The 26,826-nt window shown below is 38.2% G+C and overlaps 1 protein-coding gene and 1 long non-coding RNA gene across 4 annotated transcripts in view; one reads left to right on the top strand and one right to left on the bottom strand.

The window, feature by feature from the left end:
* Nucleotides 1-21: 21 nt before the first annotated feature.
* LOC109856518 overlaps nucleotides 22-26,826 on the bottom strand; it is a 53,225-nt gene continuing 26,420 nt past the window's right edge. For all 3 annotated transcript variants that reach the window (XM_020431871.1, XM_020431872.1, XM_020431873.1), the window contains 11 exons: nucleotides 26,195-26,601; nucleotides 25,921-26,053; nucleotides 25,358-25,810; nucleotides 25,089-25,259; nucleotides 24,316-24,450; nucleotides 23,560-23,665; nucleotides 18,593-18,774; nucleotides 14,555-14,718; nucleotides 11,662-11,863; nucleotides 7,213-7,583; nucleotides 22-5,592 (listed from right to left, as the gene is read on the bottom strand). In XM_020431871.1, the coding sequence (XP_020287460.1) occupies nucleotides 5,313-5,592; nucleotides 7,213-7,583; nucleotides 11,662-11,863; nucleotides 14,555-14,718; nucleotides 18,593-18,774; nucleotides 23,560-23,665; nucleotides 24,316-24,450; nucleotides 25,089-25,259; nucleotides 25,358-25,810; nucleotides 25,921-26,053; nucleotides 26,195-26,601 (2,604 nt within the window). In that variant the 3' untranslated portion in view covers nucleotides 22-5,312. The remainder of the gene's footprint in view (nucleotides 5,593-7,212; nucleotides 7,584-11,661; nucleotides 11,864-14,554; nucleotides 14,719-18,592; nucleotides 18,775-23,559; nucleotides 23,666-24,315; nucleotides 24,451-25,088; nucleotides 25,260-25,357; nucleotides 25,811-25,920; nucleotides 26,054-26,194; nucleotides 26,602-26,826) is intronic.
* LOC109856522 lies at nucleotides 19,967-25,124 on the top strand. Its single transcript, XR_002250396.1, has 3 exons — nucleotides 19,967-20,385; nucleotides 23,615-23,678; nucleotides 25,041-25,124. It is a non-coding gene; the product is annotated as an uncharacterized LOC109856522 (long non-coding RNA).

The raw sequence follows: 26,826 nt of genomic DNA on the forward strand, positions 1-26,826 counted from the left end.
GTGTGGAACATAAAAACGCACTCCTGAACAAGAATCCAAAATTTATTTTAGACGTATCTAAAGTGTAGTATAATACTTCAAGTCGTGTATTATCAGTATATATGCATAAATCGCATTAATACTTTATAATCAATACATGATTCGTTGATACAGTACATAAAAAAAGTGCAATACAAATCCAAGCCTAAATGCTGCGCAAGATAATTGCGTTGTCGGTTGAGCACATTAATTTTGCGATTGTGATGTATGTTACGAAGAGATTAATTAAAATCGATTTGAAAGATTTGAACAATTAGTTGCAATCAATTTGCGTTACTTACGCTTTCGATACTTCGCGCGTAAGCATCATTCGAAAAAATACGAAATTGTTAAAAGTGAAAAAAATAATTTTCGCAGAAAATGAGACAGAAATATCTGCGAACATCTGCGAATTTTATTACTGGCAATACAAAAAGTATTGCTTTGGCCAGTTTGAGTAAAAAAAAAAAAAAAAAAAAAAAACATTGTACTGCATTATTGACGAAACATCTAGAAAGAAGAAATTAGTAAACAGCACGATGAGATAGAGCTGAAATATGATTAAACTATGACTAAGAGTAGCTTATGATTAAATTTTTGTATTCATCGCTTCTATTTGAGCCTCAACGATAATTCTAATCTTTATGTACCCTGTTTGTTTTCAATTATTATTATTATCGAAGATAAAAGTCACTACAAATTATATTTTGCTTGTGTCTCAAGTAGAAGCGTTGCCCACACACGCTTATACATCTACTTTTACTAATTATAAATGTAGCGGCTGTTGAGACCATCGTTTCTTACAGAAACAATTTGCAGGATGCAAAACACGCTTTGTTAGATATGTTTTTTTTTTTTTTTTTTTTATCAATCATTCGTCAACTATTTTTGTTTCTCCAGCAAAGTACAATGCAATAAAATAGTAATATTGTAAAAAAAACATCAATATTTGCATTTTACAATAATTTCTGTAACTCAAACAACGGTCCTCGAGGATACTGAATATCGTAACACACTGCTCGCACTTATCGAACTGAATATTTTTTTTGTTTTTAGTTATTTTTTTTTTTTTTTTACGGAGCATCGTAATACAAATACGGCTCTGATGAAAAATAACGCATGCAAAGTACATCTAATTTTATCTAACGATATATGGTAAGTGAATCTATTCAGCAAAATGATAAGCGTGATACGAATTGTTACACAATATTATCAAGTACTCCTTCATTAACCGCGTGGATATAAAGTAACGTATATAATAATAGATATAAGTAACGTTTTGATTTTTCAGGTACTTTATATATATATATTGTTATATACTTCGTATAAGGCAGATAAAATCGTATCGCGCGCGTTCGCGATACGAAAACAAAATACGTTTGAAGTGTGTTACTTGAAATAGCTATTGATATCTTCAAAAACGCTACAGACACAAATCTTTTATTAAATTGTTTGCATCTTCTTGTCCATCCTAAAATATATATGTATTTCGTAAAATTTTACTTCGTGATTTTTTATTACGTTTACGCTTTATCAAAAAACAATCTCAATAGCATTTCAAGCAATACGTTACGCAAAAATTCTGTGCGGCATCAATTAATTTGTAAAAACAAAAACCTAGTTTTTCCGTATAAACGTAATATAAGTCTCCTTGTCAGATCGACGTGCTATTAAAATAAGTGTAAAGTCACATTTGATTATTGAAGTTTCAATACCAGTTCTTGTTTGTAGTCAGAGATCTTTGTTTCATTGAACAATTGCTATTATGAGAAGGGAGAGACGACGCGACCGCATACACTTACTACATTCTATTAAAATATATATATTTTAAAAAAGCACTCCATACCACTTATAAGCAATCTTTCACCTATCAACAGACAATCGGACAAAATTGCCATTGATTTTTAATTATAAGTACGTGTGTACTTCGTTATCGAATAACTATTATGTAGTTATTCAATAAAAAGTCGAACATTCGATATTGTGATTCGTCTCGAGATGATGTTGCGATAAAAACAAAACGTAATGAATAAAGAGTGCACGTAGCTCTTACGGTGGCAGTCTAAATTACGAAGATTATTCAGGCAGTTAAAAGAGCAATCGCGCATTTTTCCCGCGCCGATGTCATTCGCGCGTATGCGCGCTCATTACTTGACCCTCTGTAATACTTCATTAGTCGAAAATTGTCGATCGAAACTAAAAAAAAAAAAAAATTTTTCGTTCAACTTAAGTCATAGGAACCTTATTTTCGATTGCAGATGTCTGACTATTGCAAAAATAAACGTCAAGATCCGTGAAAGAATAAAATTTATATATTGTTTTTTTTTACTCTAAAATGACGATCTTGTGTCATAATTAATTAAAAACAATCAACGTTCAAAGTAAACGTATTTTTCTCCATCTATCTATATTCGTTCTTCACAATTCTTTTAACTAGCGTTATTCAAAGATTGTCGCTGTTATTTGCGATTCATAAACAGAGACGTACAAAAAAGTACCTTCTCATGATCCTGTGTGTTAATGTGTTAATAACTCTCTCACAAAAATCACGTTAGGTATACTTCAAAATAAAGTATATTTCCGCTATCAACGATGCGATCTATAGTGCATCGAAAAAAAAACCATGTGAAAACCATGTTTTCGTTAAAATTTCTCAGTAGAGAGATTGTATCGATACCGAAATAGTATCATGTCTCCCGTTATCAAATCAAATCTATACGCTTTATATATATAAGCTTCTCAGCGAACCACCTTGAATCTCTGGTGCGTGACGAACTCTTGCGCCTAATAAACACTCGTTATAGGCACGGTTGCGATCACGCAAATGTACTTCAACATGTATGTGTCGATGTAGTACATTTTCGCCAATAAAAAAATGAAAACAAAATATCTACAAAGTATCAGTGACTTGATATTGTTTTTTTTTTCTTTATTTTTTTTGCGCGTATCGCGGCACTTGCAAAACCTTTTCTGAGAAGGTTTTTTTTTCTGAAACAAAATCAAGTCACCGTTACTTTACTCAGCTGAACATTGCTCGTGTTCGCTACATCTCTACGTAGTCCGCAAAAAAATGCCAACTGGACTTACCAACGTTGTCTCGCCTCTTGCATGAGAAGCTCAAGGATCTGCACAAGTACGGGGGATCGGAATCGTTGCGTTAGAAACGCAGCACGCTTACACGGTAAGCGAATTGTAAGGTTTCAGTGATGGATCGTAAGGTGTTTCTCGTCACTTCGCATCATGTATAGGATGAAATACTAGAAACTAATTATCATCCTTAAAGAGAAAACTCTGTCTCTTACTTCCATATGTGAATTCAAATTGGCTACTTTCAATATATATGTGCCACCATTCACCTTTACATATTATCCTCCTCTCTCACAAAAAAAGATTTACAAAATAGACGAATGACAGCATTCTCACGTCTCTATCAAAAATTCGACGATTTCTCTTTTTGAAAAATACTTTTCGCCTCTTTTTGTTTTTTTTTTAGTACAAATTGCTCGCTATAAATCTTTTTCTCTCTTTTATATTAGTCACCACTTTACACGTCTTCAAATATCAAAGACACGTTTAAAATAAATCGCTAAATATAAATCTTTCAATAAAATATTCCTGCTAATTGCACACCGACGGGTCGTTTCGCTTATCTAAAACGACGCGTCGCACATCTTTCTCTTTTTATCACGAGAAAGATCGAAGAATTCTCAAGATATATCACAATTTACAAATTTTCAACTCTCTGTATTTAAAAAAAAAAAAAAAAAAAAACTGAAATTTATACATGTATATATCGTATATAAATATATCTTCCGATCTCATATAATTCTAAGTATCATATAGCATGCAAATTGTTGTTATTGACATCAGAGAGAAATAAAACAAGATATATGGGAAGAATTTGCAGAATATTTCAGGAATGATATAAAACACATGCATAGGTGCTGAACTATACATATGTGCATGCATTCAAATGATTAATGTACAAAATTCATTCGACGCGCGCGATTTTAAGTGTTGCTAAATCCGTTAACTTTAACACACGCACACACACATGAGGCTGGTGTGGCAATTTACATCATGCGCGCGTTCGAAGAAAAATTTGCACGCACAAGCTGTTTTCCAAAAAAGCTCAAAATCTCTAATATCCTTTACAATACTAAAACATAGCTTGTGTGTTTTTTTTTATTTATTAACAATGTGTGTAAAACGAAGAATAAAACAAATATTCTTTGTTGCAAGAATCAAAATCATGATGTTAGGCTGCAGCGGGAGAGATTGCTTGCAACGGATATAGGAAGAAGCTTTCTTTTTTTTTCTTTTTTTTTTTTTACAACAATGGAATTCCAAGTATCATCTCCTCGGAGAAATTCGATGTAAATGAACTCCCGCCTGAGCCGGAAAATTGTAAAATTCATAAATCTTTCACATCATCGCTTTCCATCTCTCTCACGAGGAAAACTAAACGTTCATTCCTCGAAAAAACATCATATATAATGACTAAAATATATATGATTTGTGTGTATATATGTATATATATATATATAAATAAATTATTTATATTTCAACAATAACATAAGCCGCGCTGACTCGAGCTATTCAGAACGATGGGAAAACAACTGGCGCCTGTATCAATATCGCAAAAAAAATATGCATATATCTCGCGCAAATATATACTATATGTACATCCTCAGAAGAGCGGAATTACCTGAATAATCGGTTATCTTCACTTGCAAAATGTTTTTTCCTTTTGAGATTCCGAGACTGTCTCAGCGCAACTGTCCGCGTGATCGGTTATTTCACCCCAAAAACCTGTTCTATTCATTTTTTCTTTACGTAAAAGTACGCGTATATACAACAATTTGTATTCAAAATATAAGATATCGTTCTGTATATGCGTAAAAATGTTTTTCGTTGTCCTACGTAATTGGACCGGATATTTTCGTTACTTCGTCGTGTCAACTATTATGGCCAAAGTTTACACATTATCAAAGAATTAAAAAAAAAAAAAAAAAAAAACTACACGTAGATAGTACGGAGTCAGTCGTTGCATGCATCATCTTTTAAACAGGTTGCCGAAAAATTTGAGGCATTGTTGCAAATTAACAGTCTAATAATACTTCGATATGCGCTTGCGCACAACGAGCTTGCAATCGCTCATTACTGGCGACACATCGACGTGTTGCGCCATTTTCGCCAAGAAAACTACTGATTCTTGGCGTCGATTTTTTGTTTTTTTTTTTGTTTTTTTGTTTTTTTTTTTCAATTCGCATATACCTGCCGTGTCGCATCGCTTACACGGGCGGTGGTCCCCTAACGTAGCGCAGTTGCGGTGTGAACGACAGATTGAGCATGTTCGCGTTCTCGCAACACTGCGGCTCCAAGAGACAAGCGGCGCAGAAAAGGGCGAGCACGGCAAGCTGGAACGGCAGTGCCACTTTGAGAATTCGCCAGATCCAGCTCTGAGAAGAGACTGGCTCGCTGTCGCCCTTAGCGACGCCGGCGTTGCTCTTCGCGGTTGGCACGGATTCGTCGCATCTCGACGCATCTCCATTGAATGGTTTTTTGCGCTTGCTAGAAAAGAAGAAAGCAAAAAAAAACAAAACATAGTTTGGTGAATCGAAACTGTCGCGTTTGCACATAAGTTTGCTGCGCTCGACGTCGCAAAATGCTTTGCGCAATTAACGTAATTCGAGTTTTCAATCTTGCGCGATCGTTGCTGAATTTCTTGCTGTTTTTTCCGACTAATTTTCTTGTGTGATCATCTTGTTTTCAAATCGCACTCTTCATTCGGCATTCATGTTCGTTAGTTTTTTGATACGAATCTTATTTTGTTTAATACAATTCCTTTTAACTTGCTAAACACGGCAACGCACTCGACCGTTTAGAAGAGGAGAAACTTGAACGAGTTTGCGACAGCGCGAAAATTAATTTATGTCGTCCCGCGGGTCGCGATAATACAAGTAAACCAGTAATAGCAAAGTTCGTCGGGAAATCAATTTGGAAGTGCACGCACGTAACTTGAAACTTGGGCGAGATTTGGCTTTGCAATATATAGCTTTAGCGCTGTGTGTGTACTCTCTACTCTTCTCGATTAGCAATACGTAATATCGCGCGATTATTTAACTTTTTCGTTCTCGTAGAGAGTATCCGCTCTATTTCCATAATTTAATGTGCAAGAAAAGGCTTAGAACGTTCGATTGTCGTTGAAATTTAAAACCGAAGATTTACGACGTGAAAGAAGATGACGCGAGAAAAAAGGAAAAAAGAAAACGCGGACGAAATGAGAGACCGTCGATCGAGGAAAATGGCACTGGGTTTTTATATCTCTTTTTTACGACTCGGTATGGCAGATGCTTCGCGCTCGCGAAAAACTAAACCTATTATCGCCGCCACCGAGCGGTGATTGAACGTAGCTATAAAAACATCCTTAAAACAAAGTTAAATAAGATACAACGCGGTGATAATTGGAACCGCGAGTAATTGCGAACAACGATCCGGGAGATCGCATTTGTCGCAAATAAAGAGAATAGATGAAAATAAACCGCGCGCGTTCAATCAACGAGATTGTGCCGAGATTTCGTTTCGTAAACAAATTTATCGATACGATAAATTATTAGAAAGAAACGGGATAATCTAATTTTTTATTTATTAACGCCGTCGTGTTTTTTTGTCGCGATTAGAATTTTTACTACTTAGAAATTAAACATCTGCACCATCTCACAAACGACGCGGTCGTCGTCTCTGTTCAGGCGAGGTTCTTATATTCAAATGAGAGTAGCCGCCTAATGCCCAGCGTTACAGACCAACGACCCCACATCTAAATAGTCGCCTTCATTCTTTACTTCCCATCTCGACGTTATGCAAATGGAATGTGAGTGAAGAAGACTGTACTTAAACGTCTGACGAAGACTCATTCTCAAATAACTCGACAAATTTGACGAACATTCGCTTATTTATCTGGTTCGACGGCACTTGACTCGATTATACTGTTCTCTTATACGGACAGGTATTATCGCGCGAAATATATTATTATTCGATAAATAAATATTTGATCTCAAAACTTCAAGCCAGGATCCGCTCAGGCAGTTTTTTACGTGTTTGTATAAAAATCAAACTAAACATTATTACGCGAAACATTGAAATTCCTGTAATTTCCTGCGAAAATCGATAAAAATCATGACAAGTACTCACTCGGCGGAATAATGAACTTGGCTGGCGGTTCGTTTGGCGGCACGCGCGTCCACGCTCGCCGCGGTGCGCACGATGAGCTCTCTGCATTTCTTCTGCAAATCGCGCAGCTCGCTCTCGGCGTCCTCGATTCTTTTCCAGAGCTCGGTCAGAGCCTTGCTGCCCGGCGCCAGGTGGGTCTCCAAGCTGCGCGTTAATCGCCGTAGACTAGCTAATTTACGCTCGCGCTCGCTCAATTCTTTCTCGCTTCCGCTATCAGAGATCCCGCTATCGGATAGAGATCCTCCTTCCTGAGTGAGATTGCTCACGGACGTGCCGGCGAACTTCACACCGGACATCTCCTCCGTCGTCGCGTCATTCAACACTGTCTCATTCTGTGAAGCACAAAAATTAACACCCCCCTGTGAAGATCAATAATTATCTGTCGCCCAGACAGACGAAACAGAATTGCACGATAAAAATCAATTATCAATTGTTTATTCGCAACAAGAGCAATTGTTGAGAGTCGCCGTGTGCAAAACTCGAGCTATCGATCGCGATAAGATTGGTTGGAGAAAGAAAATCTGGGGGAAATCTACAGCGAGAGACGCGAAGACGCGCGGATCGCGAGATTCGCGATAAGTGCTGATATACAACCGAGAGGACAACGCTATCGAATATTGTATAATCCACTCTCGCGCATCACCGGAGGGCATCGAAAAGCGTATAAGACGATTATATCAAGAATGTGAGGAAGGGGGAAAGAGTCGAAAAGACGAGGGTGTGAGGTGAAAAAGCGAGAATAAGGCAGGGATGTTCGTCGTTAAATTGATCGCCCCGCGATACGTCAACGTTTCCAAAGATTTGCATACGATTTTAACTGTTACGGATTTTTTTTTTTTTCATCAATGCGACTCGCGTACTCGCGAAAGAAGAAATAAATCAATACATATTTTCACGAAAAAAAAAAAAAAAAAAAAAAAACGTCTCGGATCAGATACACGTTTGCACTATGGAAGCGCGACAGCATGCCGCGAATACTGGCGAGGGTGCCATTGGTAGCGGTCGAGTGGTAGACAGACAGTCAGAGAGAGAGAGATAGATAGATAGATAGATAGATAGATAGATAGAGAGAGAGATAGAGAGATAGATAGATAGAGAGAGAGAGAGATAGAGGAAGGGTGGCTGCTGCGTGGAAGAAAGGGTAGGTTTAGGCTGTTTGCAACGGTGGAGACGGAGGGAACGAGCCTCCGGTAATGAAAAGCGCGATCCGCATACCAAGTAGCAACCTTCAAGCTAACCTATATATAAGTCGGTATACTCTCTCTCCCGGTATAACGGATAGTAGGTACGAAGTGAGTCGAGACGGAATCCACGCCGGTCCGAAGGGCCAATCGCGCGAAAGAAAACTGCGAGGAACTTCTTATTTCCGGTACACCCGAGACACGTATATTATGTAACGAAGTTACACACACACACACACACACAGCGCGCGATACAACCGTGAAATATCTGCTTGTATCGCGAAAGAACTCACAAAAAATAACAGAGCCGAAATAATCGAGTCGCTTATCTGACAACGCAAAAATCCTATCTAGACTCCGAGAACGGTAAGAAAAAAAAAAAAAAAAATGAAAGCGAAGAGAAAATGTTCTGTGAAATTATTTGACATATTAAAATTCAAGCATTCGAAATTAAATTCTATCGAATCTACTCTTCTTGGAAGTTTGTTTATATATGTCTATTTTTTTCTTTAGCCTCTAAAATAATTATTTTACACGTATTAGTGCGAAAGAGAAAGAGAGATAGAAAAAGAGAGAGAGAGAGAAAAGCTCGAACGCGCAATTGATGAAGTTGTTCGCTGGTCGCGTAGCAAAACAGAATTTTCGAGGCGACACGGACTACAAGCGGACCAGACAGCCTTGCTCTATACCCACGCTTGATATTAAATTTGTATTTTTACGCTGATTCCACGGGCCATTCCCGTACGTGACGCGAAAGGGAATCGTTCGGGCGATTAACGATCGGAGTTCCCTGGGGAGCCGCTGGCTCTGAGATGGCCAACACCCTCGATAGCGACTCGGACTCGCTGTAACCCGGCGCCGAAACTTATCTCCTACACCAGCAGCAGAAGCAGCACAACCCGTATATATATATATATATATATACAATCGGCTAATATTTTATTTACTACCTATCAAAACTTATGGATTTTTTGCGCCTCGGAAAACACAACGAGCACGTTCGTCAGTCGCGGAACTTCGTCGCGCGCAACTTTCGATCGATCGTTGCAATTTGAAGCAATGTCATACATGTTTGTACATTTTTCGAACGGGGGGGTTATCCACACACGTACGCACAACGCGTTTGCGCACGTGTGCTAAAATATATTGTAAGGTTACAAACTGTCTTCATAATTTTATTCATAAACATCGTCGTCGCCGTCTCCGAGATAAAAACACAAGAATATAAAGAATTGCAGTGTTACGAGAAAAGAAAGAGACTGTAATGTCGAGTGCTTTATCGTGGTCTTCCCTCTTCTTTGACTCTCTGAAATGGAGGTGACTGTAGAAGCGAGGTAAAGTCGAGAGAGAGAGAGAGAGAGAGAGAAAGAAAGAAAGAAAGAAACGAACGCGAGGGGAAGACGGAAAAAAAGAGAAAGGAAGAAGGGGGGAGCGGAAAAAGGAGAAGCGTAATGTCAAGTGCATGAAATTATTCCCCCGAGTGCTGTAGATCGGCAAGACTAAGAACTTTTCGGATTATACCGTCTTGACGGGAGTTTGAATACGTTAAAATATAGACGCGGATACACGCGGAAAGAAAAAACGGGACGAAAGGAAAAGCTCCTATTATTGGAGAGAGAGTATTGTGTCGCGAGTCGTACGTCTTCTTGACAGGCGAAATGAGCACCGGGACAATTGGAAATTGTGTTACGGAGCTCATACAACCGATACGCGGCATATCGCCAGACCAAGTCGAGTACAAGATCTCGAAAAGCTCTTCAACAAGATGGAATACGTTGTAATATGTAGAGCGTCTTGTAAACAACACAAGCGACACGTGTATCAAACAATTGATATATCAATTAATATCAATGTATATCAATTAATTGCAAATGTAAATTGTCAATTATTTTCGATCGTCATATATCTCATGTGATAAATTATTTTAATTAACACTCGTAATTTTAAAACGTCACACATCGAATTATTCGAACAATGCTTGTTATTAAAACATTTCGCGTCACGTGAGAGTGTGCGAGCCTAACTTTTACATTTCTCTATAAAATACGCGAGTTTCTCCGATGTCGGCGATCGCAATGCGTCTTTCCGACAAGTTAAATGAGCCGGCCGATCGAAAATCGTGGGTTTGCGCGCGGGTTCTGCCACTCGCGCGCGCGTTGCACCTTCAACTGCTTTCCTTACGTCCATAAAGCAAAGAACCCGACGTAAAACGGTCTTGCCAAGAGATTTACTTTATATGCAAATTAAAGACGGATATGGTGGAAATAGGGGATGTGATGGCGTTTAACGGAGACGCGATATCGACAAGTATCATCTGTCAAACGTACCCCTCCGACCTGCGGCCCGCTCCCCCCCGTCTCTCCTTTTCTCTCCTCCTTCAAGAAGCGAGTGTGTTCAGGCTAGTCGAAGATTTATCTCCTGACGTGCGCCATATGTGGCGTACGTGTATAAATTCTTGTTTATATATGTAATTTTTTCGATACTTTCTACCTTTTTTTTTTTTTTTTTAATTGCTTTTTGCTACAAAGTTTTTATTTTCCGCTATTGTGCGCGACTCGTGTTAACTTTGCGACTTTAAGATCGAAGACAAAATAACTAACAAGTTAAAACGGCAAATATCTAAACAAAAGATCTGTATCTCTTCATTAATTGTCGAGTGTGGCGATATAATCGCTAATCTCGAAAAAAGAAAAGGTCGATAGGATATATCTGGCAAATCTGTGGCGCGCAATCTGAGAAACGCAATTTGCAAACCGATTTAGCGTGACGTATCGAAAATGCGGGATATACAATCCCCGCATTATAATCTCGCTTTCCTTTAGGTGAGTTACATCCTCGGGACCCGCGACTCTCCCAATCTATACGGGGAAATGGTTTTATGCACACAAGTGATACCTCTGGGAACCGTTACCCCATCCACCAGCGTTGAATAATTGCTAACAAGCCATCTAACCGATTGAAAATCAAGGATGCATTGGGGGTGTCTGACGAACGATTTGAAAAAGATTTCGTGCAGGTTACCGACATTAGAGATTCTTCGAGTTAAAAAACATCGTAAAAAAATATAAATAATTTAATAAAAAAAAAAAAAAAAAAAAAAAAAAAAAAAAAAAAAAAAAAAAAACGATGAATTCGTTATCTTAAGTTTGTGCGCGTTGTACGCTATTTATTAATGTGAATATGGAAACTCCGCGGAGAAAAGAGTGAATTTAAATTTAAAAAACACTACCTGACAATTAACGTCTTGTCTTTCGGACAGCAATCGGGCGACGTGACGAACGGAAGAGGCAACCTCCGAGGTGGCGCCCGCTTGCAGCGCTGCCTCCAAAAGTGCTAAAGTATTCTTGTCCCATTGTAGAGCAGAATGGAGTTCGGCTAAGCGTGCACCGAATTGCTGCACATCTTGTAAGGCTGACAACTGCTGATTACCCCTGAAAAAAAAGCGTAAAAAAACGCACTCTTTATATTATCAGTTAGGAGAGACAAAACCGCGCGTTGATTCAAAAGAAAAAATTTATCATTTATATATTAACTATGTGTTCCGGAGTCGATGATATTTTTAACATAGAGTTTCTCTATTATCTTTTTTTTTCAGAAATGTTATATTTAATAAATTATTTTCCTGCAATAAATCATGTTACACGTATAAATAGCTTTCGGAACGAAATGTGTGTTATTGTCACAAAAGATATCAAATGAATAAATGATAATAATATGAAATATATAAATTTTATGAATTCTATCTGTTTTGTTTGCATGTTTCGAATGAATTATTCATTATTTCTCGAAAGGGTGAATATAAAAAACGCGTGGCAAATTTGAGTAGAAAAATCATGCGAGTCAATACAATAAAAAACGGAAAGAGGGTAAAGCCGTTGTGCAAACATTAAGACGTCGAATTATTAGTAGTCCCTCCCTCTGGCACTATCGGCAAATAAAAACACTTTATTCCAGGTCAATCTGAACGTCCCCAGCTAACATACGAATGAATCGAAGAAGACTGGTTATGTCCCTTTTCCGCATTGGCGTATTCGTCAGAAAGACGAAGACAGTTGATACGATTTTAAACGTTGATAATAAACATATGTTATATAAGTTTAGAAATAAATTCTCGATTAATTGTTCGCGAAAAGTTCGTTAACTATTTTTTTCGAGGATTCGTCAAAAAGTTCGTTTTAACTTCTTTCATTTCCCGCAAAAAAATAGAAGTGTACGGCATACCAAAATCAAAGGGATAGGATTGACCTCCGCAAACCCCAATGGGTCAGTGGTAAACCCTTTTGAATGGTCTAAACCCCTATCAAAAAGGGGAATCGAATGCTCGTATGGAAATTAAAAGGGGATTGTAATGATCGCGCTAACTATTTGTCTTTTCTTTACCCGAAGAATAAGTGTTCACATCATTTTTCGAAATAAAAATCAGATTGATCTTAAATAATTGTAGTCTGTCAGTAACTTGAAGTGTTTCTTTTTTTTTTCAAATATTTTTAGTCGTAAATTTAGCGTCAACGACAAATATATATTTTACATTCTTAATTTATATAAATCAAAATTATTTTTTGATGGAAAAATATTCATAAGAGAGAAGATTCATGTGTTCTTCGTCTTTTCCAATATTTCCATTATATTTTTATATAAAATATCGATTAAGTTGCAGCGCACAGAAAATTGCACAAAAGACCGAATAATGCGCGTTGACCCTTTTTTCGAATTTCGATAGGTCGTCTTTCTGTCGGAGCTGTCACTTGGAAAAGGTCCGTGATTAAACGCGATCTCTGTTAAAGCTAGTAATCCTGCGACACGGGTCAAAATCCCAACGAGGAGGAGAGCCCTTACTGGCGGTACCTATGCCGCTCTCGGTTTCCGCTGTTTGCTTTGGTGGCTTCATTACCTCTCAAAATATTTGCGTAACGTCACACGTCGGCCAGCGAACGGCCAGTCGATGATGCACCAACTATTCTGTATGGGATATACCGTTGAGCCCCACGTTCAAGATATATTGTCCAAAGTAATTAAGGAAACTATCAAACTGTTTCTCATGATACGGAGCAACGCAATTTTTCTCAAATTTACATCGCATCAAATTAACAATCATACGGTGATTCTGACTTAACTTTTAACAATACTAGCGCTACGCGCACGCTATTGTTATTTTTATTTAACATATTGTCAGTGAACACAACCTCAACATCGCGATGACAGATAGTATATACGTCTTATAAACCATATATATATAATACACATATGAGAAATGACAGAAATAACGCATGAAAATCAAACTCAAAAAATAGTGAGAGAGAGAGAGAGAGAAGTGGAAAAACAACACGTGACAGGGAAAAGGGTAAAAAAGAGAATATTATATATATTATGTGTAATATTCTATATCTATATATAATACACACACATACGCATATATGTATATATATATATATATACCGTAGTCACGTGACCGAAGTCAGTAACACCGCCGCGGTTGCGCGGCCGAGGTCAGTGACTCCACCGCAGTCGCACGACCGAGGTCATTGACCCCGCCGCGGTCAGTGACCCCGCCAAGGTCGCGCGGCGGAGATCAGTGACATTACTGTAGTATGTATATAATACAATATAAAGTATAATATTATAAATATATAATAAATTATATGTATAATATGTATTATTTAATGTTATATATAATATAAATTACAGTCACGTTATTTTCACGTGTTGTTTTTCTACTCTTTCTTGTTACGTGACTTTACTTTAGTTAAGTTTTTAATTTTTTCTACATACACGAACTGTCTTAAAATCGCTTTTCATTATTTACTCTCTCGATCTTACCGATTCGATTCGACTCGATCAACCAACCAACCAATCGGCAACGCGGAAAAGAGGCAACAGTAGATGCGATACATTCGGTTTCAAAACGCGCACTTCTCCAAATGACTTTTTTTATATAGAATACGAAAAAAAAGGTTTATACGTGTATCGATGTAGAAGAAAACAAATTTACGTATCTTCTACTTTTCTCTTTTTTTCCATCAAAAATCCAGAAATAAACTTACATAATTGACATCAACTTATTGACATCAACTTATTAACATTGTTACTAATTAAAAAAAAAAACAGTATAAATGATCACTCACTTCTGGAAGGTTTCGTCCCATATCCTGTAAAGGTCCGCAACGCCATCCTTGAGGGCTGTGCAAATTAACGGCGCGGATGAACCGAGATCGGTGATCAGTCGATGCGCAGAAACGTTCAGCGCGAGCATCGCCGCCTTGCGGTCCTTCAGAACAGCCAACTCGACCTGCAAACATAAAATATGCATTTTTAGTAGCTGGCTTGTTCGCCTAACTCAAACGAATTGCTCGCGGTGCAAGGGCAAACGCGCAAGGGTCGCTCGAGGGTGAACGTGATGTATAAAGTGGCCACAGACTAAGAATCCGGCTAAGCACGGATACACGTGGAGTCTAAGTAAGTTTTATCGCGTATCCACCATATAACATCGAGAAACTTTCCTTCATGTGTATGTCGATCGATAAACACACGTCGAATTCCCATCCTCTCACTTTCGGAACGCGCTAAAATTAAACCGCAGTTTAAAAAGAAATCTATTTCAGTCACGAAGATTCTTTGAAAGAATTACAAACATTCAATCTGTATCTTTTTTGTTTCGCGCTTTAGAGTTTCTATTCCGCGAGTATATTGGAAAGATATAAAAGGAGTTCAGCGTTTCGTGCATAATAGACGAAAAATCGACCAAGAGACAACGCGACGATGGCGAACTCCACCGATTCGAGAAGAAGGAAATTACTCTTCAAGAGAACGGTAAGCGAGACCGGGGGGGGATATAAGACGCGCGAGATGACCGCAAGGACGAGCTTTACGAGCTACCCCTGAGATCTCCCGCTCGTCACGCGATGAGCGAGAGAAATGGAACAAGAAGAAGAGGAACGGGCTCTCGTTTTCGTTCTCTTACGCCCTATGTCGCCGTCGTAAACCCAGGCTTTATTTATGCGGTCCTCGTCGGGAGAGCGTCCCGCGGTAGGACGAGACGGGGATGTGACAACGTGACGTGGTTACTGCATCGTATACCGCGTGTTTCCACAACCCTTATGTTTAGCTATGCCGTTGCTGATAAACGTCCGTTCGCGTTATTTTTACGTACAGCGGCGCGGAAAAATTATAAACCTCGTCGCGAATCAACACTTCCGATCGGTGGCGCGGCGGCGCATCGAAATCACTCTTCTCGAAAGTGAAGAATTTAAATCAAAACCTGTGACCACCCCCGCGGTTGCAGTTAGCCGGTTTTCGTTTGTGCCGTCACAGTCGGAGATGAAGAGAAAGAGGAGGGGGAGCAAATCGCGCGATGAAAAGGAGAGCGACCCCAATGCCCGGGTGGTTTCGCGAAGTGCGCGGCGTGGATTTGCTCCAGTGTCCGGCGAAAAGTGGTTGTCATTGATATTCCGGACGCATAGCAAAGGCAGAAGCGACCGCTCCGCTCTTCTCCCCTCTTTTCGCAACCGCCCCTGCGCTGCTGTGCCTCTCTCACCGCCGCCATCAGCATCAACGACGCATAACCAGCGACCGAAACCCTCTCCCTCCCCCCTTCCCCCGTTACTCGGAGAGCACCCTTGCTGTGCCCTCGCGCAGACACGCACATTCCGATCTAATTCAATTTCCAATCAACAGCCAATCAATTGATTCGAATTCGGTATACAGAGCGGTCGCAGCGCGTTCGGGACCTGCATGTCTATGAGGCCGCCGCGCCACCCCACCGAGCACGTACCCCGTGAAAGTAGAGAATTAGCTTTTTACGTCTCGTAATTCCGCGGCACTAAGTGGAACGGAGATCCACTGCCAGTATTTTAATTGTGCCACAGTCCCAATGGAGGTACCGGGCGTTCTAGCGCGTTTTCTCTCGCGATAGAGAACGTAAAGATTCGGAGATTCTCGCTCAAGGATGAAAAGAAAATTATATATATTTATTTCCACGAAGCATTTAAAATATATGCGACAATCACATCAAATTCTCATCGCGCAAAGTTTCAATAAATTCTCTATCTTTCCTAAGATTTTAAATTAAGATGTCGTATTAAAATCTCGGTTTTGCCAATAATGTGCAAAACTCGATCGAGCAAGCAGTATTGGTATGTTTGTTCGATATTACGCAATAACATAATCAGCAGGTGACGCGATTCGTCGAATCGCTCTGTACGTTCGGCGTCCCACGCGCGAACGTACGTGCCCGCGGGGATGAACGCGTAGACCCAATTGCGATCCTGCTTAGCGATGCATAATACATAACGAAACGTTCAATTCTGTCTCACGCGCGTCAGTCTGCATTTGCCCGTGCCGTTGCGCTTTTCGGTGCGCGGCCTGCATCCCAATCGCGAACTCTACACGTGCGCGTCGGACAATCATCCCCGATACGTAATCAGCTTGTTGACAGCTTCCTCCGGCGCAATTGCACTGGTTTACTCCCGTATTTTTCATTGTCAGCGAATTGTCGATATTAATGTATATATGTAATGTATATTTCACAGATTTTTTCTTTTTTATTTGTTGGGGTGACTACTCATATGCTAGATGACAAATTTCTGTCTAGAAATCGTATTCCCGAGTCCGTGCGAACGGAGGGGGGATCTAGTACGACCGACCGCGTTATCGGGTTTGGACCGCGGCAGGCACGGGATGTAAACGAAACATGTAAAACAAGAGCACGGCCTTCGTTCGGACCGGGATCGGCGCGAGCTACACGTCTCGTGCATAATGCAGCAGAGCGACGAGTTCACCCAGCGAATGTTGGACGCTAATACATCTTGATGATAGATAGGGAGCATGTGTTTGGTCTTCGCAATGAGGCCGGGCAAGGGAGGGAAGCGCGCGGAGGATATTGCGGGGCCGCGCCGAGGAGGGAAGAGGCGCTGCTTTCCACAGAGGCTCCACGGTAGGGCTAGATGTGCACGAGAGGGTTCGGGGGGGATGACTCTCGGGGGTGGAACTCACCACCGAAGGGGGCTGGCTAGGTTCGCCGGCGTTCGCTCTCTCCGCGTCGCGAGTTGCGATGCCGAGCACGTCGCCGTCAGACGAGCGTACGTGCGACACGACTACGCTTTTACGCCACTACCTCTGCCTCTCTACTTGGTTCCTGACTGCTCTCGCCTACTCTCCTTCTCTATCTCCCTCCTAACCACCTTCGCTCACCCTCATTCCCGGGTTCACCTTCTCTTCGCCCGCTTTCATTTCGTTTCTCCACCCCGGCCGCGACGACTCCTCCGCACGAGCTTTCTCTCTATCCGAGCTTCTGACTTTTCTGCCTTGTCTGCCGTACCAAAGACATTTCCAATAACGCGTCTTCTCATTGCGATTCGATTTCCAAAGGACTTGCGGAAATTCGTCGGGGGCTCGACGTATCTTGAGACGAATGTTTTCGGAACTCAATATTTTTCGAACAATGCGCATTGGAGAATCACAAACATGAATTTGCTCGTTGATAAGTTTATACAACAACATTTATTAACGATAAGATCGATCTTTCTAATAATGCGACGATTTTGCGAAGAATTTTAATCAATGTGTTACTGCGCGAGCGATAGAACATATATGTGTACGTATAAATATCTTTCCTCTTGTGTATATACGCGCGCGTTTGATAAAACTGTAGTTTTGATTAAATTATTATTACGTCGACAGTAATTTGTAATTATATAGATTTATATGTAAGTGTTCAAACAGATAATGTAACTTCTCATATTTGATTTTTCACATAGAATGAAAGAGGTGAAAGGTACATCTCTGTTATATCACACGAGTCAAGGCAGATCTCTCTTATAGCGAAAGAAGATGCGTCTCTATCGGTATATTTACCGACAGAGTATTGTATCTGCTCGTCTCCAATTTGTTTGTCGTTGATAAAAGTTAATCTATAATACCATCCTAAGAGAATACAGCGAATTTCAATTTTTATCGCATATAAATTTTTTTCAGAACGATCATCAATGTATGAAATTCACAAAACGCACATTCTTATTGAAATCGCTCGTGTATAATTTTTCACGTAACAATAAATTTAATCAATTTACAAGCATTGGTGTAAGTATAATGTACTTGTTAGAAATGATTGTACAAGCAACGTGAACCATATGACGCACGTGCTTAACACGTCAAAAGTTACTTACAGTAATCCTATTGATGCGATCGTTGAGCACATGCGGCTGCTCCAGGATGATTTCGCAATCGAAAAGTCGATCGTGCATTGCCTTGAATTCCGTTCGCATCGCCGCCAGTTCGCGATGAAGAGCGTTGGCCATTTGTGCCTGCTCCACCCGCGACGCCAAGATCTCCCACCTCTCAATCATACCTAAATAAATTATGCAACATATTTAGTATTAACATTTATATGTAATCTGCACACACACAAAAAAGTCAATATCTTATAATAATATTATTTTTGATATTATTTGATATTATCTAATTAGTTTTCTTAAACAAACAAAGAAAATAAAGCTCCGAACATTAAATTCTTCCAAGTATATGTGTGTTTACATTTTCTTACAAATTAATTAAAAAAACTTATATGATACTTAAAAAATAGAATTAATACGTTTTACAATTAGCTTCCTGTTTACTTCGTGTAAGAAGAAACGGAGGCAGAGTTCTCTAATGTGAAAAAAAAAAACAGATAATCAAGTAGTAGCCTGGCGCACGCGGAGTTGTATTTCCCTCCCATATATCATTACACGCTAATAATTTAATATGTGTCGTTTTTGTGATGTTCAACGCGCGCACTGGGGCAATCAACAATTTCCTTTTCTTTTTTTTTTCTCCAATGCGCGCTTTTCAAGGAAGTACGCACATACGAAAGAAAGGAAACCGGCAATTACTTTCCTATATGTTTTTCGCTTCCGGGCATCTCGTCGAGTCGCTATATATACTGTTAGCGAGCAACGGTGTTTTTATGATACACATCGGCCGGTTATGTAAAACGACTGCACGAAAAAAAATCCTCAAAGGTCAAGGGACCTGTGTCTGAACTGGTACGGCTTCCGTGACCTCTTTTCTGTTCGCCACTTTCTTTTGTAGCGGCAACTTTTTCCAGACCGAAACCGCACAGTCAATGCGCGACTCGAATGGTATAAATACGATATCGCGCAAAAACCGTATCGAATTAATGTCGAACCGCTCGGATGTAAAACGTCGTTGTAAAAAGTCGCGAAACCTCGCGTTAGACACAAACAGAAAAATTCGCGGGAAAAACACGGGGAATATGACGTGGGGAGAGAGAAGAAGAAAAGGAAAAAAAAATTTGACAAATAGAAAGTATCGTGTTTCTGACCTACAGGAAACGACGAACCGTGTACGACAACACGGCGTAATAGCGCGTGTAGTAAAAGCTCATATACGCGATGCTCACATACTTTATATATATACATATGTATATATGCGCATATACATGTACACATTGCGGAATGTACCGTGTGATCGTATGCCTCGTTGCATACGATTGCCAGAGCGTAAATTGGCATTGAATGCAGTTCGCCTCTGCTTTTCAACGGCGTAACATGTCGTTTGTAAAAAAGAAAAAAAAAACGATACGGATAGCGCACAGGATTATGAGGTGTTCACGAATAAATTGTAAATTTAAATTCAAGTAGATTGTTTGATTTTTCTATCCAACAACACGGGAGACTGTATAATGAGGTTGCTATCGATAAAAGTTTCGCGTAGGACGTATGCACATACGTTACATGTGCGTGGATATTTTTGTCCAAGGCTCTCGCAACTTGATGTTGTTTGCAAGATGTCGAGCGTGTTTGAAAAACGTTTCGCGGCAAGCGGTAACTTTTCCGAAATCAAATCGCAATTTTATTTCCAGAGAAGTGGCGCGACAATCACGGGCACGCGTCATCGCGCAGCCGCGGAATTTCGAACGCGGCGAAATCTCCAGAGAAAAGATGATCGGAGATGGCAGGTAACTACGTTTGTCAACATTTCCGCAGTTTCCGTAAACAAGAAAATACGTTTATATATTTCTGTCCCGTCTTTTAACGCACGACGTAAAGTGTTAAGTTTGAAAAAAAAAAAACACGACCGCAGAATCAAGAGCGTATTTGAAATATGCATCAATTTTTTCAAAGATAACAATTTTTTAATTTATAATTAATTTTATCTGCTTAAATATTCCGATCTTTTATTTCTTCCGCACATTGCACAGAGAAATGAGTAATTTATTGCGTGTACACGGAAAGAAAAGTTTTGCTTATTACATGGCCAGTGGGAAGAACTTGCTACGCCTACTGAGTTGTTTGTTTTATCAACAGAATATTTCGGCAAAACAAAAAAAAAAAATTCACTTCAGTCCTGGTAAGGTTTTTTGCTGGCCATATAATAACTAATCTTTCTTTCTGGCTAAACTTGTTTTCCACGTATATTTATTATTTCGAACCAGAAACGAAACTTTTATCGCTTAATCGCGCTGGCATCAGCGTCGGTTTTATCCTTTACGTCACTTACGAAGCGAGCTGTTTACAACCACACGTTTAATGAAATTACTATATGTAGCCGATACGTAATAAATTCTATATAATAAAAATTCTCTTATATAAGACTCTTATATAAAATTTCTTCAACGATTAAATAATCAATATCAGACACTAAATTTACATACAAAAGTCATCGAAAGAGATAACAAATTATAGTATAGACAAATATGGCGGCCATATTTGAAAGGAACATGTCGATCACTCGAAAAGAAAACGTGTTACGATGTGTATCACAAATAGAATATTACGTATACTGATCACGCCGAAATAAATGAAATAATAAAAGCTTGTCGCGATTAATATGACACACACAATAATATCTGCGTGTCAGTAATAATAATGAAACAATCGAAAAGCATACGTACGCAAACCGTTCGAATTGGCCTTCTCCCTTCGAATGAGCATCGAAGCGAATCGTCGCGAGCGCGTCGAGATGAAAAAGTTGCGGCTTACAGACGGATATGTCGATCGTCTGGATCGACGCGCGGTGTCACTTTTAAGGAATCGCGAATGTACAACGCAATACTACGAACAACGTCCGATGACGTTCAAGCGCTTCGGAATACTGCGACGAACGCGGGCGGGAGCACCGCGCGCATCACGTGACACGTCCGAATGTAGGTACGAATGTACGGACCAATGAGTGCGTCGCTCTTCTCGCGCCAACTTCGCGTGGTAGCGTGCCGAGGGTCCGTTTGCCTTTTGGTTTCTACATCTTCGATCGATAGAACGAACGGCTGTTAATTCATATAAGGCGCGATTCTCGGACACAGCACGCGTATACGTTCGTGCGTATCCACCTACGCGCACCTACATGCACATGCGATTAGAAAGACGTAGCTGAGATTTACGATCAAAATAAATTTCTTGTTAATCCGACTTGACAACTATAATGTACCGGTTTAGCGGCGTAGGCGGAAGAGAGATAGTCGGAAGAATTAGTTAGTAAGAGTTTACGAGTCCCGACGTCGATGTTCCTGCAATATATAGACAATACCGCGGGACGATTTATGACGCGCCGTTTGATCATTAGGAACATAGATACTATCATTTTCCACTTTCTCCTACGCTCGGATGCGCCTCCGTCCCAACTTTTCGTCGCTAGAAAGTAAATTGCTACGTTTCTAAACGTCGCTCCAATAAAAATCATACTACAGAAGCGTGCGCGCGTGATTTTGTTACGCAGCATGTTCTAATTATAAATGTGTGTTTTGTACGATTAGTTTGACGGATGATATATTGCAAATATATATATGTGTACAAAGGACAGATAATACAGTACACCATTTTTATTATACTTCAAACATCGTGTAATTTTTTTTTTTTTTTTTTACTATATCAATTGCTCTTATTTTATTTTTCACAAATATTTCTTCCTACAGTTTAATCCTATTTAAAACAGTTTATTATTTAAAACAAGTAAGTACAAAATCGCAAAATAAAAATTAATAAAAGCCAAGACAACGCCGCATGTACATATTGAGCAAATATAATTACATTTGCACACAGAGCGCGTTAAAATAAAAAATAAAAATATAAAATTCAGTTTTATAACACATGCTCTATGCTCTACATAAAATGCTGTTTTGTTACTTATTTAAGTTATATTGAATTATAATGTCAGAAGCTCTCTAAAAATTACATGAATTTGTGTCACGCAATGTATATCGCAATAAACTATTTTTTTTTTTGTTTTCACATATCTCAAAACCGGCATTTGATAGCACAGATTTGTTAAAAATGGCTAAACACTTCTTTCGGTTTGCAGATATAATATAAAGCACGTATGAATCTTAATCAATTGTTATATATTCAAGGCTTATTTTTACTGGAAATATATACATGGCACTGTAAGACAATTGAATTATATGTGCATTTATCAATACAGAAGGAAGTTTTCGGCACAATTTACGAATTTATACTACTAAATGCCAACAGTAGTTTGTGAGAAAACCATTAATTTATTAGATTATTTCGATGTAAGTTACGTGACAAAAATTCAAGGATTTTTCGCTTCTAATGATTATAATTTAACATAAATGCAACGAGTATCCAAAAGTTGTAAATAAAAATATCCAACATACTTTAATAATAAAAAATATAAATGCATAAAAATAAAAATATTAGTTATATCTTTAAAATGCGTTCACGCTCTTCTAAAGATCAATAATAGTTTAGTGGAGATGTTAAAACGCTCAAATCGTTTGAAATAGAACGCCAGTTTCGCAATGACATAGTAGATTACAAACCATTTTGGCACCGTTATTTAGAAGAGAACGCTTTCTTTAGTAAGTTTATAAAATACAACGGTAAAACACACGTGTGCCAAGATGTCTTTATCTATCACACGTCGGATCAAAGATATAAACATGATCATAGTGATAACAAAGATAAAAGCAAATGCGGAGTCGCAAATTTTATATCTATTTATAAAAACGTGAAAGTCGAGTTTATGTACATATTTTACCATGCAGCATTATTGTGAAAAGACTGTTTTTGGAAGACGATTTCCATTACGCAGAAACAAATAGCAAGAAAGAATAGGATACTGCTGTTAAAAGCGATAAAGAACAATGTAAAACTAATTGTTTGACTGTACTCACCGCGAAATTGTTTGAAATATTTTTCATTTCGCGAAAATCCGTTCTGTGATTCCAGGACGGTCTGCAAACACTCTAAGTTTTCTTTACACCTAGACTCCACTCCGGCCTATTAGGAAAAGGTAAATTGATTAACTAACTTAACTGATTAACTAATTAAGTTAAATATAAAATAAAAACTGCTTTTATTTAATTTATTTATTGTATTATAATATTGTATTATATAATTTACACAAAACTAATCTAATTGTTTAATGTTATAGAATCACAAATAAGAGAAGCATGTTGTGAAAGAAATATAAAAACTTGCATTAACAATTAATAAATAAAATTATTGTAATACGTATATAGTTTGCGTTTATAGGAAAAAACTAAGGAAAAAAAGGAAATGATTCTGCAAACCTTATTGTAAACTATAACAAAATAAAATTATAGAAAAACATAATTATTTATCATAAAATTTCGAGTTTTTAAATTGACATTTTACATAATTAAAACTTACGAAAAAAGAAGTTTGCAGATCCATAAGCACATAAATTAGACATAAATAAACATAAATATACATTAATAAAATTTATATTTTATGCATATACGTTCATATACACATACATACATTTATCTAGTACTATTTATACATGCACGAGCAATTTGTCAGTAATAACGAATAAAGCGAAAAAGTGATAAAGCAAAAATTATTCGCCAAAAGCGACAGAATGCTACAGGATGTTCTCTAGCAAACATTAGTAACAAAATACGTACGAGTTCTGGGAGTATCGCGCCGTTGGATCTTACAAAAGCATTTTCAGCAAATATAAGCTGTGACTGCGAATTTTCTGCAATTTTTCGTAAATCTTCTTCATCACTTTCACTGTCGTCCGAGCTATCGCCAATTTCCTAGAATATAATTAATTTGTTAGAATGGTCTTGTACAACATATAATATGCTCTCTTAACATTTAATTAAAATAACACAAACACAATAAACAGATATCGTTTATAGAAGCTGCAGATTTTATCAAAAAAGATTAATTCTTAAGATATTATTTTATTGATAAGATTGCTTGTTATTGTTTTTGTAAAATTTGTACCGTATATATATATATTTTAATTAATTAAATGTATATTTATATATTCAAATATTCACGGTACATTATACAGATAAAGACAATTTTGTTACGTTATTTATTTCAAATCAAATATTTTGTTGTACATTTTCGAGACGTATCTTATCTCAAAAGTTGCATGCAACTAAGATATTACGTAACTCTAGCGTTTATATTTATCTTCATGAGAAAATAAAACACCTCTATACTGCTTGAAAAGTTTATTTGATGTGACTATAATCTAAAGTAGTAATATTTTTCATAAACATATTTATTTTGTATTGATAAACATTTTTATAAAGAATATGGCACAATTATGTACATATAATTGAAAAATTATTGGGTACATCAAATTATTAATACATGTTTTCTTTTTCTATAGAAAAAATACGGACACTTGATCAAGAAAGAATAAAAGTGTAGGACCTACATGATACTTGCGAATCTTAGGCAGCGGCGAGCTAGCAGGAATTGCGCTTATACTGGATGCGCATTCTGACTGACTGTCGAGAAAGTTTCGATAGTCATCTCCAAAATCCAACAATCGTCGAGCCGTCTCTACATCTAACGGCTCGCTGTAAGCTTCACTCATATATTTCTCCTGTGAATTTATAAATATAAATCGATATAAAACTACAAATATTATTTATACATTTTTATTATCAAACAAAAACGCTCAATGTGTATTTCTTGCATCACCTGATAATTATCCCAAGCCTGTTCCGACAACGAATTGTTACCAAGACTGTTCATTTCCACGTCACTATCTATATTCAACTGTTGATTGCTCGGTTCTTTGCTGGTTAGCGCGGTGCTCAATATGTTATTATTGTAAGCGAAATGTCCTTGAGTGCAATCACGATCTTCTCCTTCCGTCTCCGATGTGGACGCAACTGACTTGCAACAAAGTAGCCTGAGCGATGTGGGATTACTGGTAAGCGCTCTTTCAACGTGTAATTGTTGATGGACGGTACAACCCGAAAAAGATTCGGATTTCACAAGAGTCGTTGCGCGACTAAGGCAGTTTTCTTTCACAACTGTATGAATTGTGCGATTCATTTTACGAGACAAACGCTGCTGATTCGAGCTGCCATCACTTCCCGCCGAATGATTAGCTTGCGCGCCTTCCGAGCTAGATTCGCTCTTACGACCCTAATACGTGATTCAATAATTTATGATATTTTCTTTTTTTTTTTTTTTAATTTGATTATACGTACGCTATTACATAAATATTGTAATATCCAAGATACGAGCTTTCTTACCAAAGTCTTCTTGCGCAATCTATTTTTCTTTCTGCGGAACGAAATATTTCTAACTACACGATCATCGGGACACGTATTGAGAGACTCTTCTAATAAAGTGGATGTGGAATTATTAAATGACTTCCGTGACCCTCTGTAATGTAAACGCAATAATAATCAATTGTGTTTTAGAATAACTGTGTAAAAAACTATGATAATTATCGTTCGAAATCGAATGATTTAAACATTAGAAATAAAATGTAAAAACAATCAAAGAGAGAAAATATATACTTACGCGGCATCCAAAGATGCGGATTTGGTTGGTGGAATTGTAACCAACTGATGAAGAGCAGTCTCGGATATAGAAAATGGTAGAACGGGATCGTTTATCTGAGTTAAATTAGGTTTGTCTCCGATTTGAGAAATACAAGAAACACTCCACGGTCTGGATCCTTTTGCCTTGTGTTTCGAGCGCATTACAACTTTTGGAGCATTTTCCTCGGGCGGTACCTCATTGACCGGTGTTCGCTGAGCGTAATCGAGTATCTCTTGCGAGAGTGACTGCGATATAGATCCGAGAGCACCTTCGAATCGACGGTAAGTAGCTACGCTGCTTTGTAGATCGTCCGATGTTATCGATTGTTTGTCGCCATCGGATTCTTCCGTTGTATATTCACCGCTGGCGTCACAGCTATCCAATGGCTGTAACATACACGCACCAATACAATGGTTTTTACGCGAAATAAATGAAGATACACGATAAAAGTAAAAAACGTAAAAAAAGAATTGTCTAAAAATACGCAAAATAAATATTTATAAATACAAAGCTTGTTTAATGTTAATTATAATATTAATTAAAAAATATTACTTTGTGTTAATTATATTTGAGGAGTCTCGAGTTGGAGGAAATTGTCGATTCGCCTGAAT

Source organism: Pseudomyrmex gracilis, unplaced genomic scaffold (genome assembly GCF_002006095.1).
Source record: "Pseudomyrmex gracilis isolate BER0280 unplaced genomic scaffold, ASM200609v1 scaffold_121, whole genome shotgun sequence".
Classification (NCBI taxonomy): Eukaryota; Metazoa; Arthropoda; class Insecta; order Hymenoptera; family Formicidae; genus Pseudomyrmex; species Pseudomyrmex gracilis.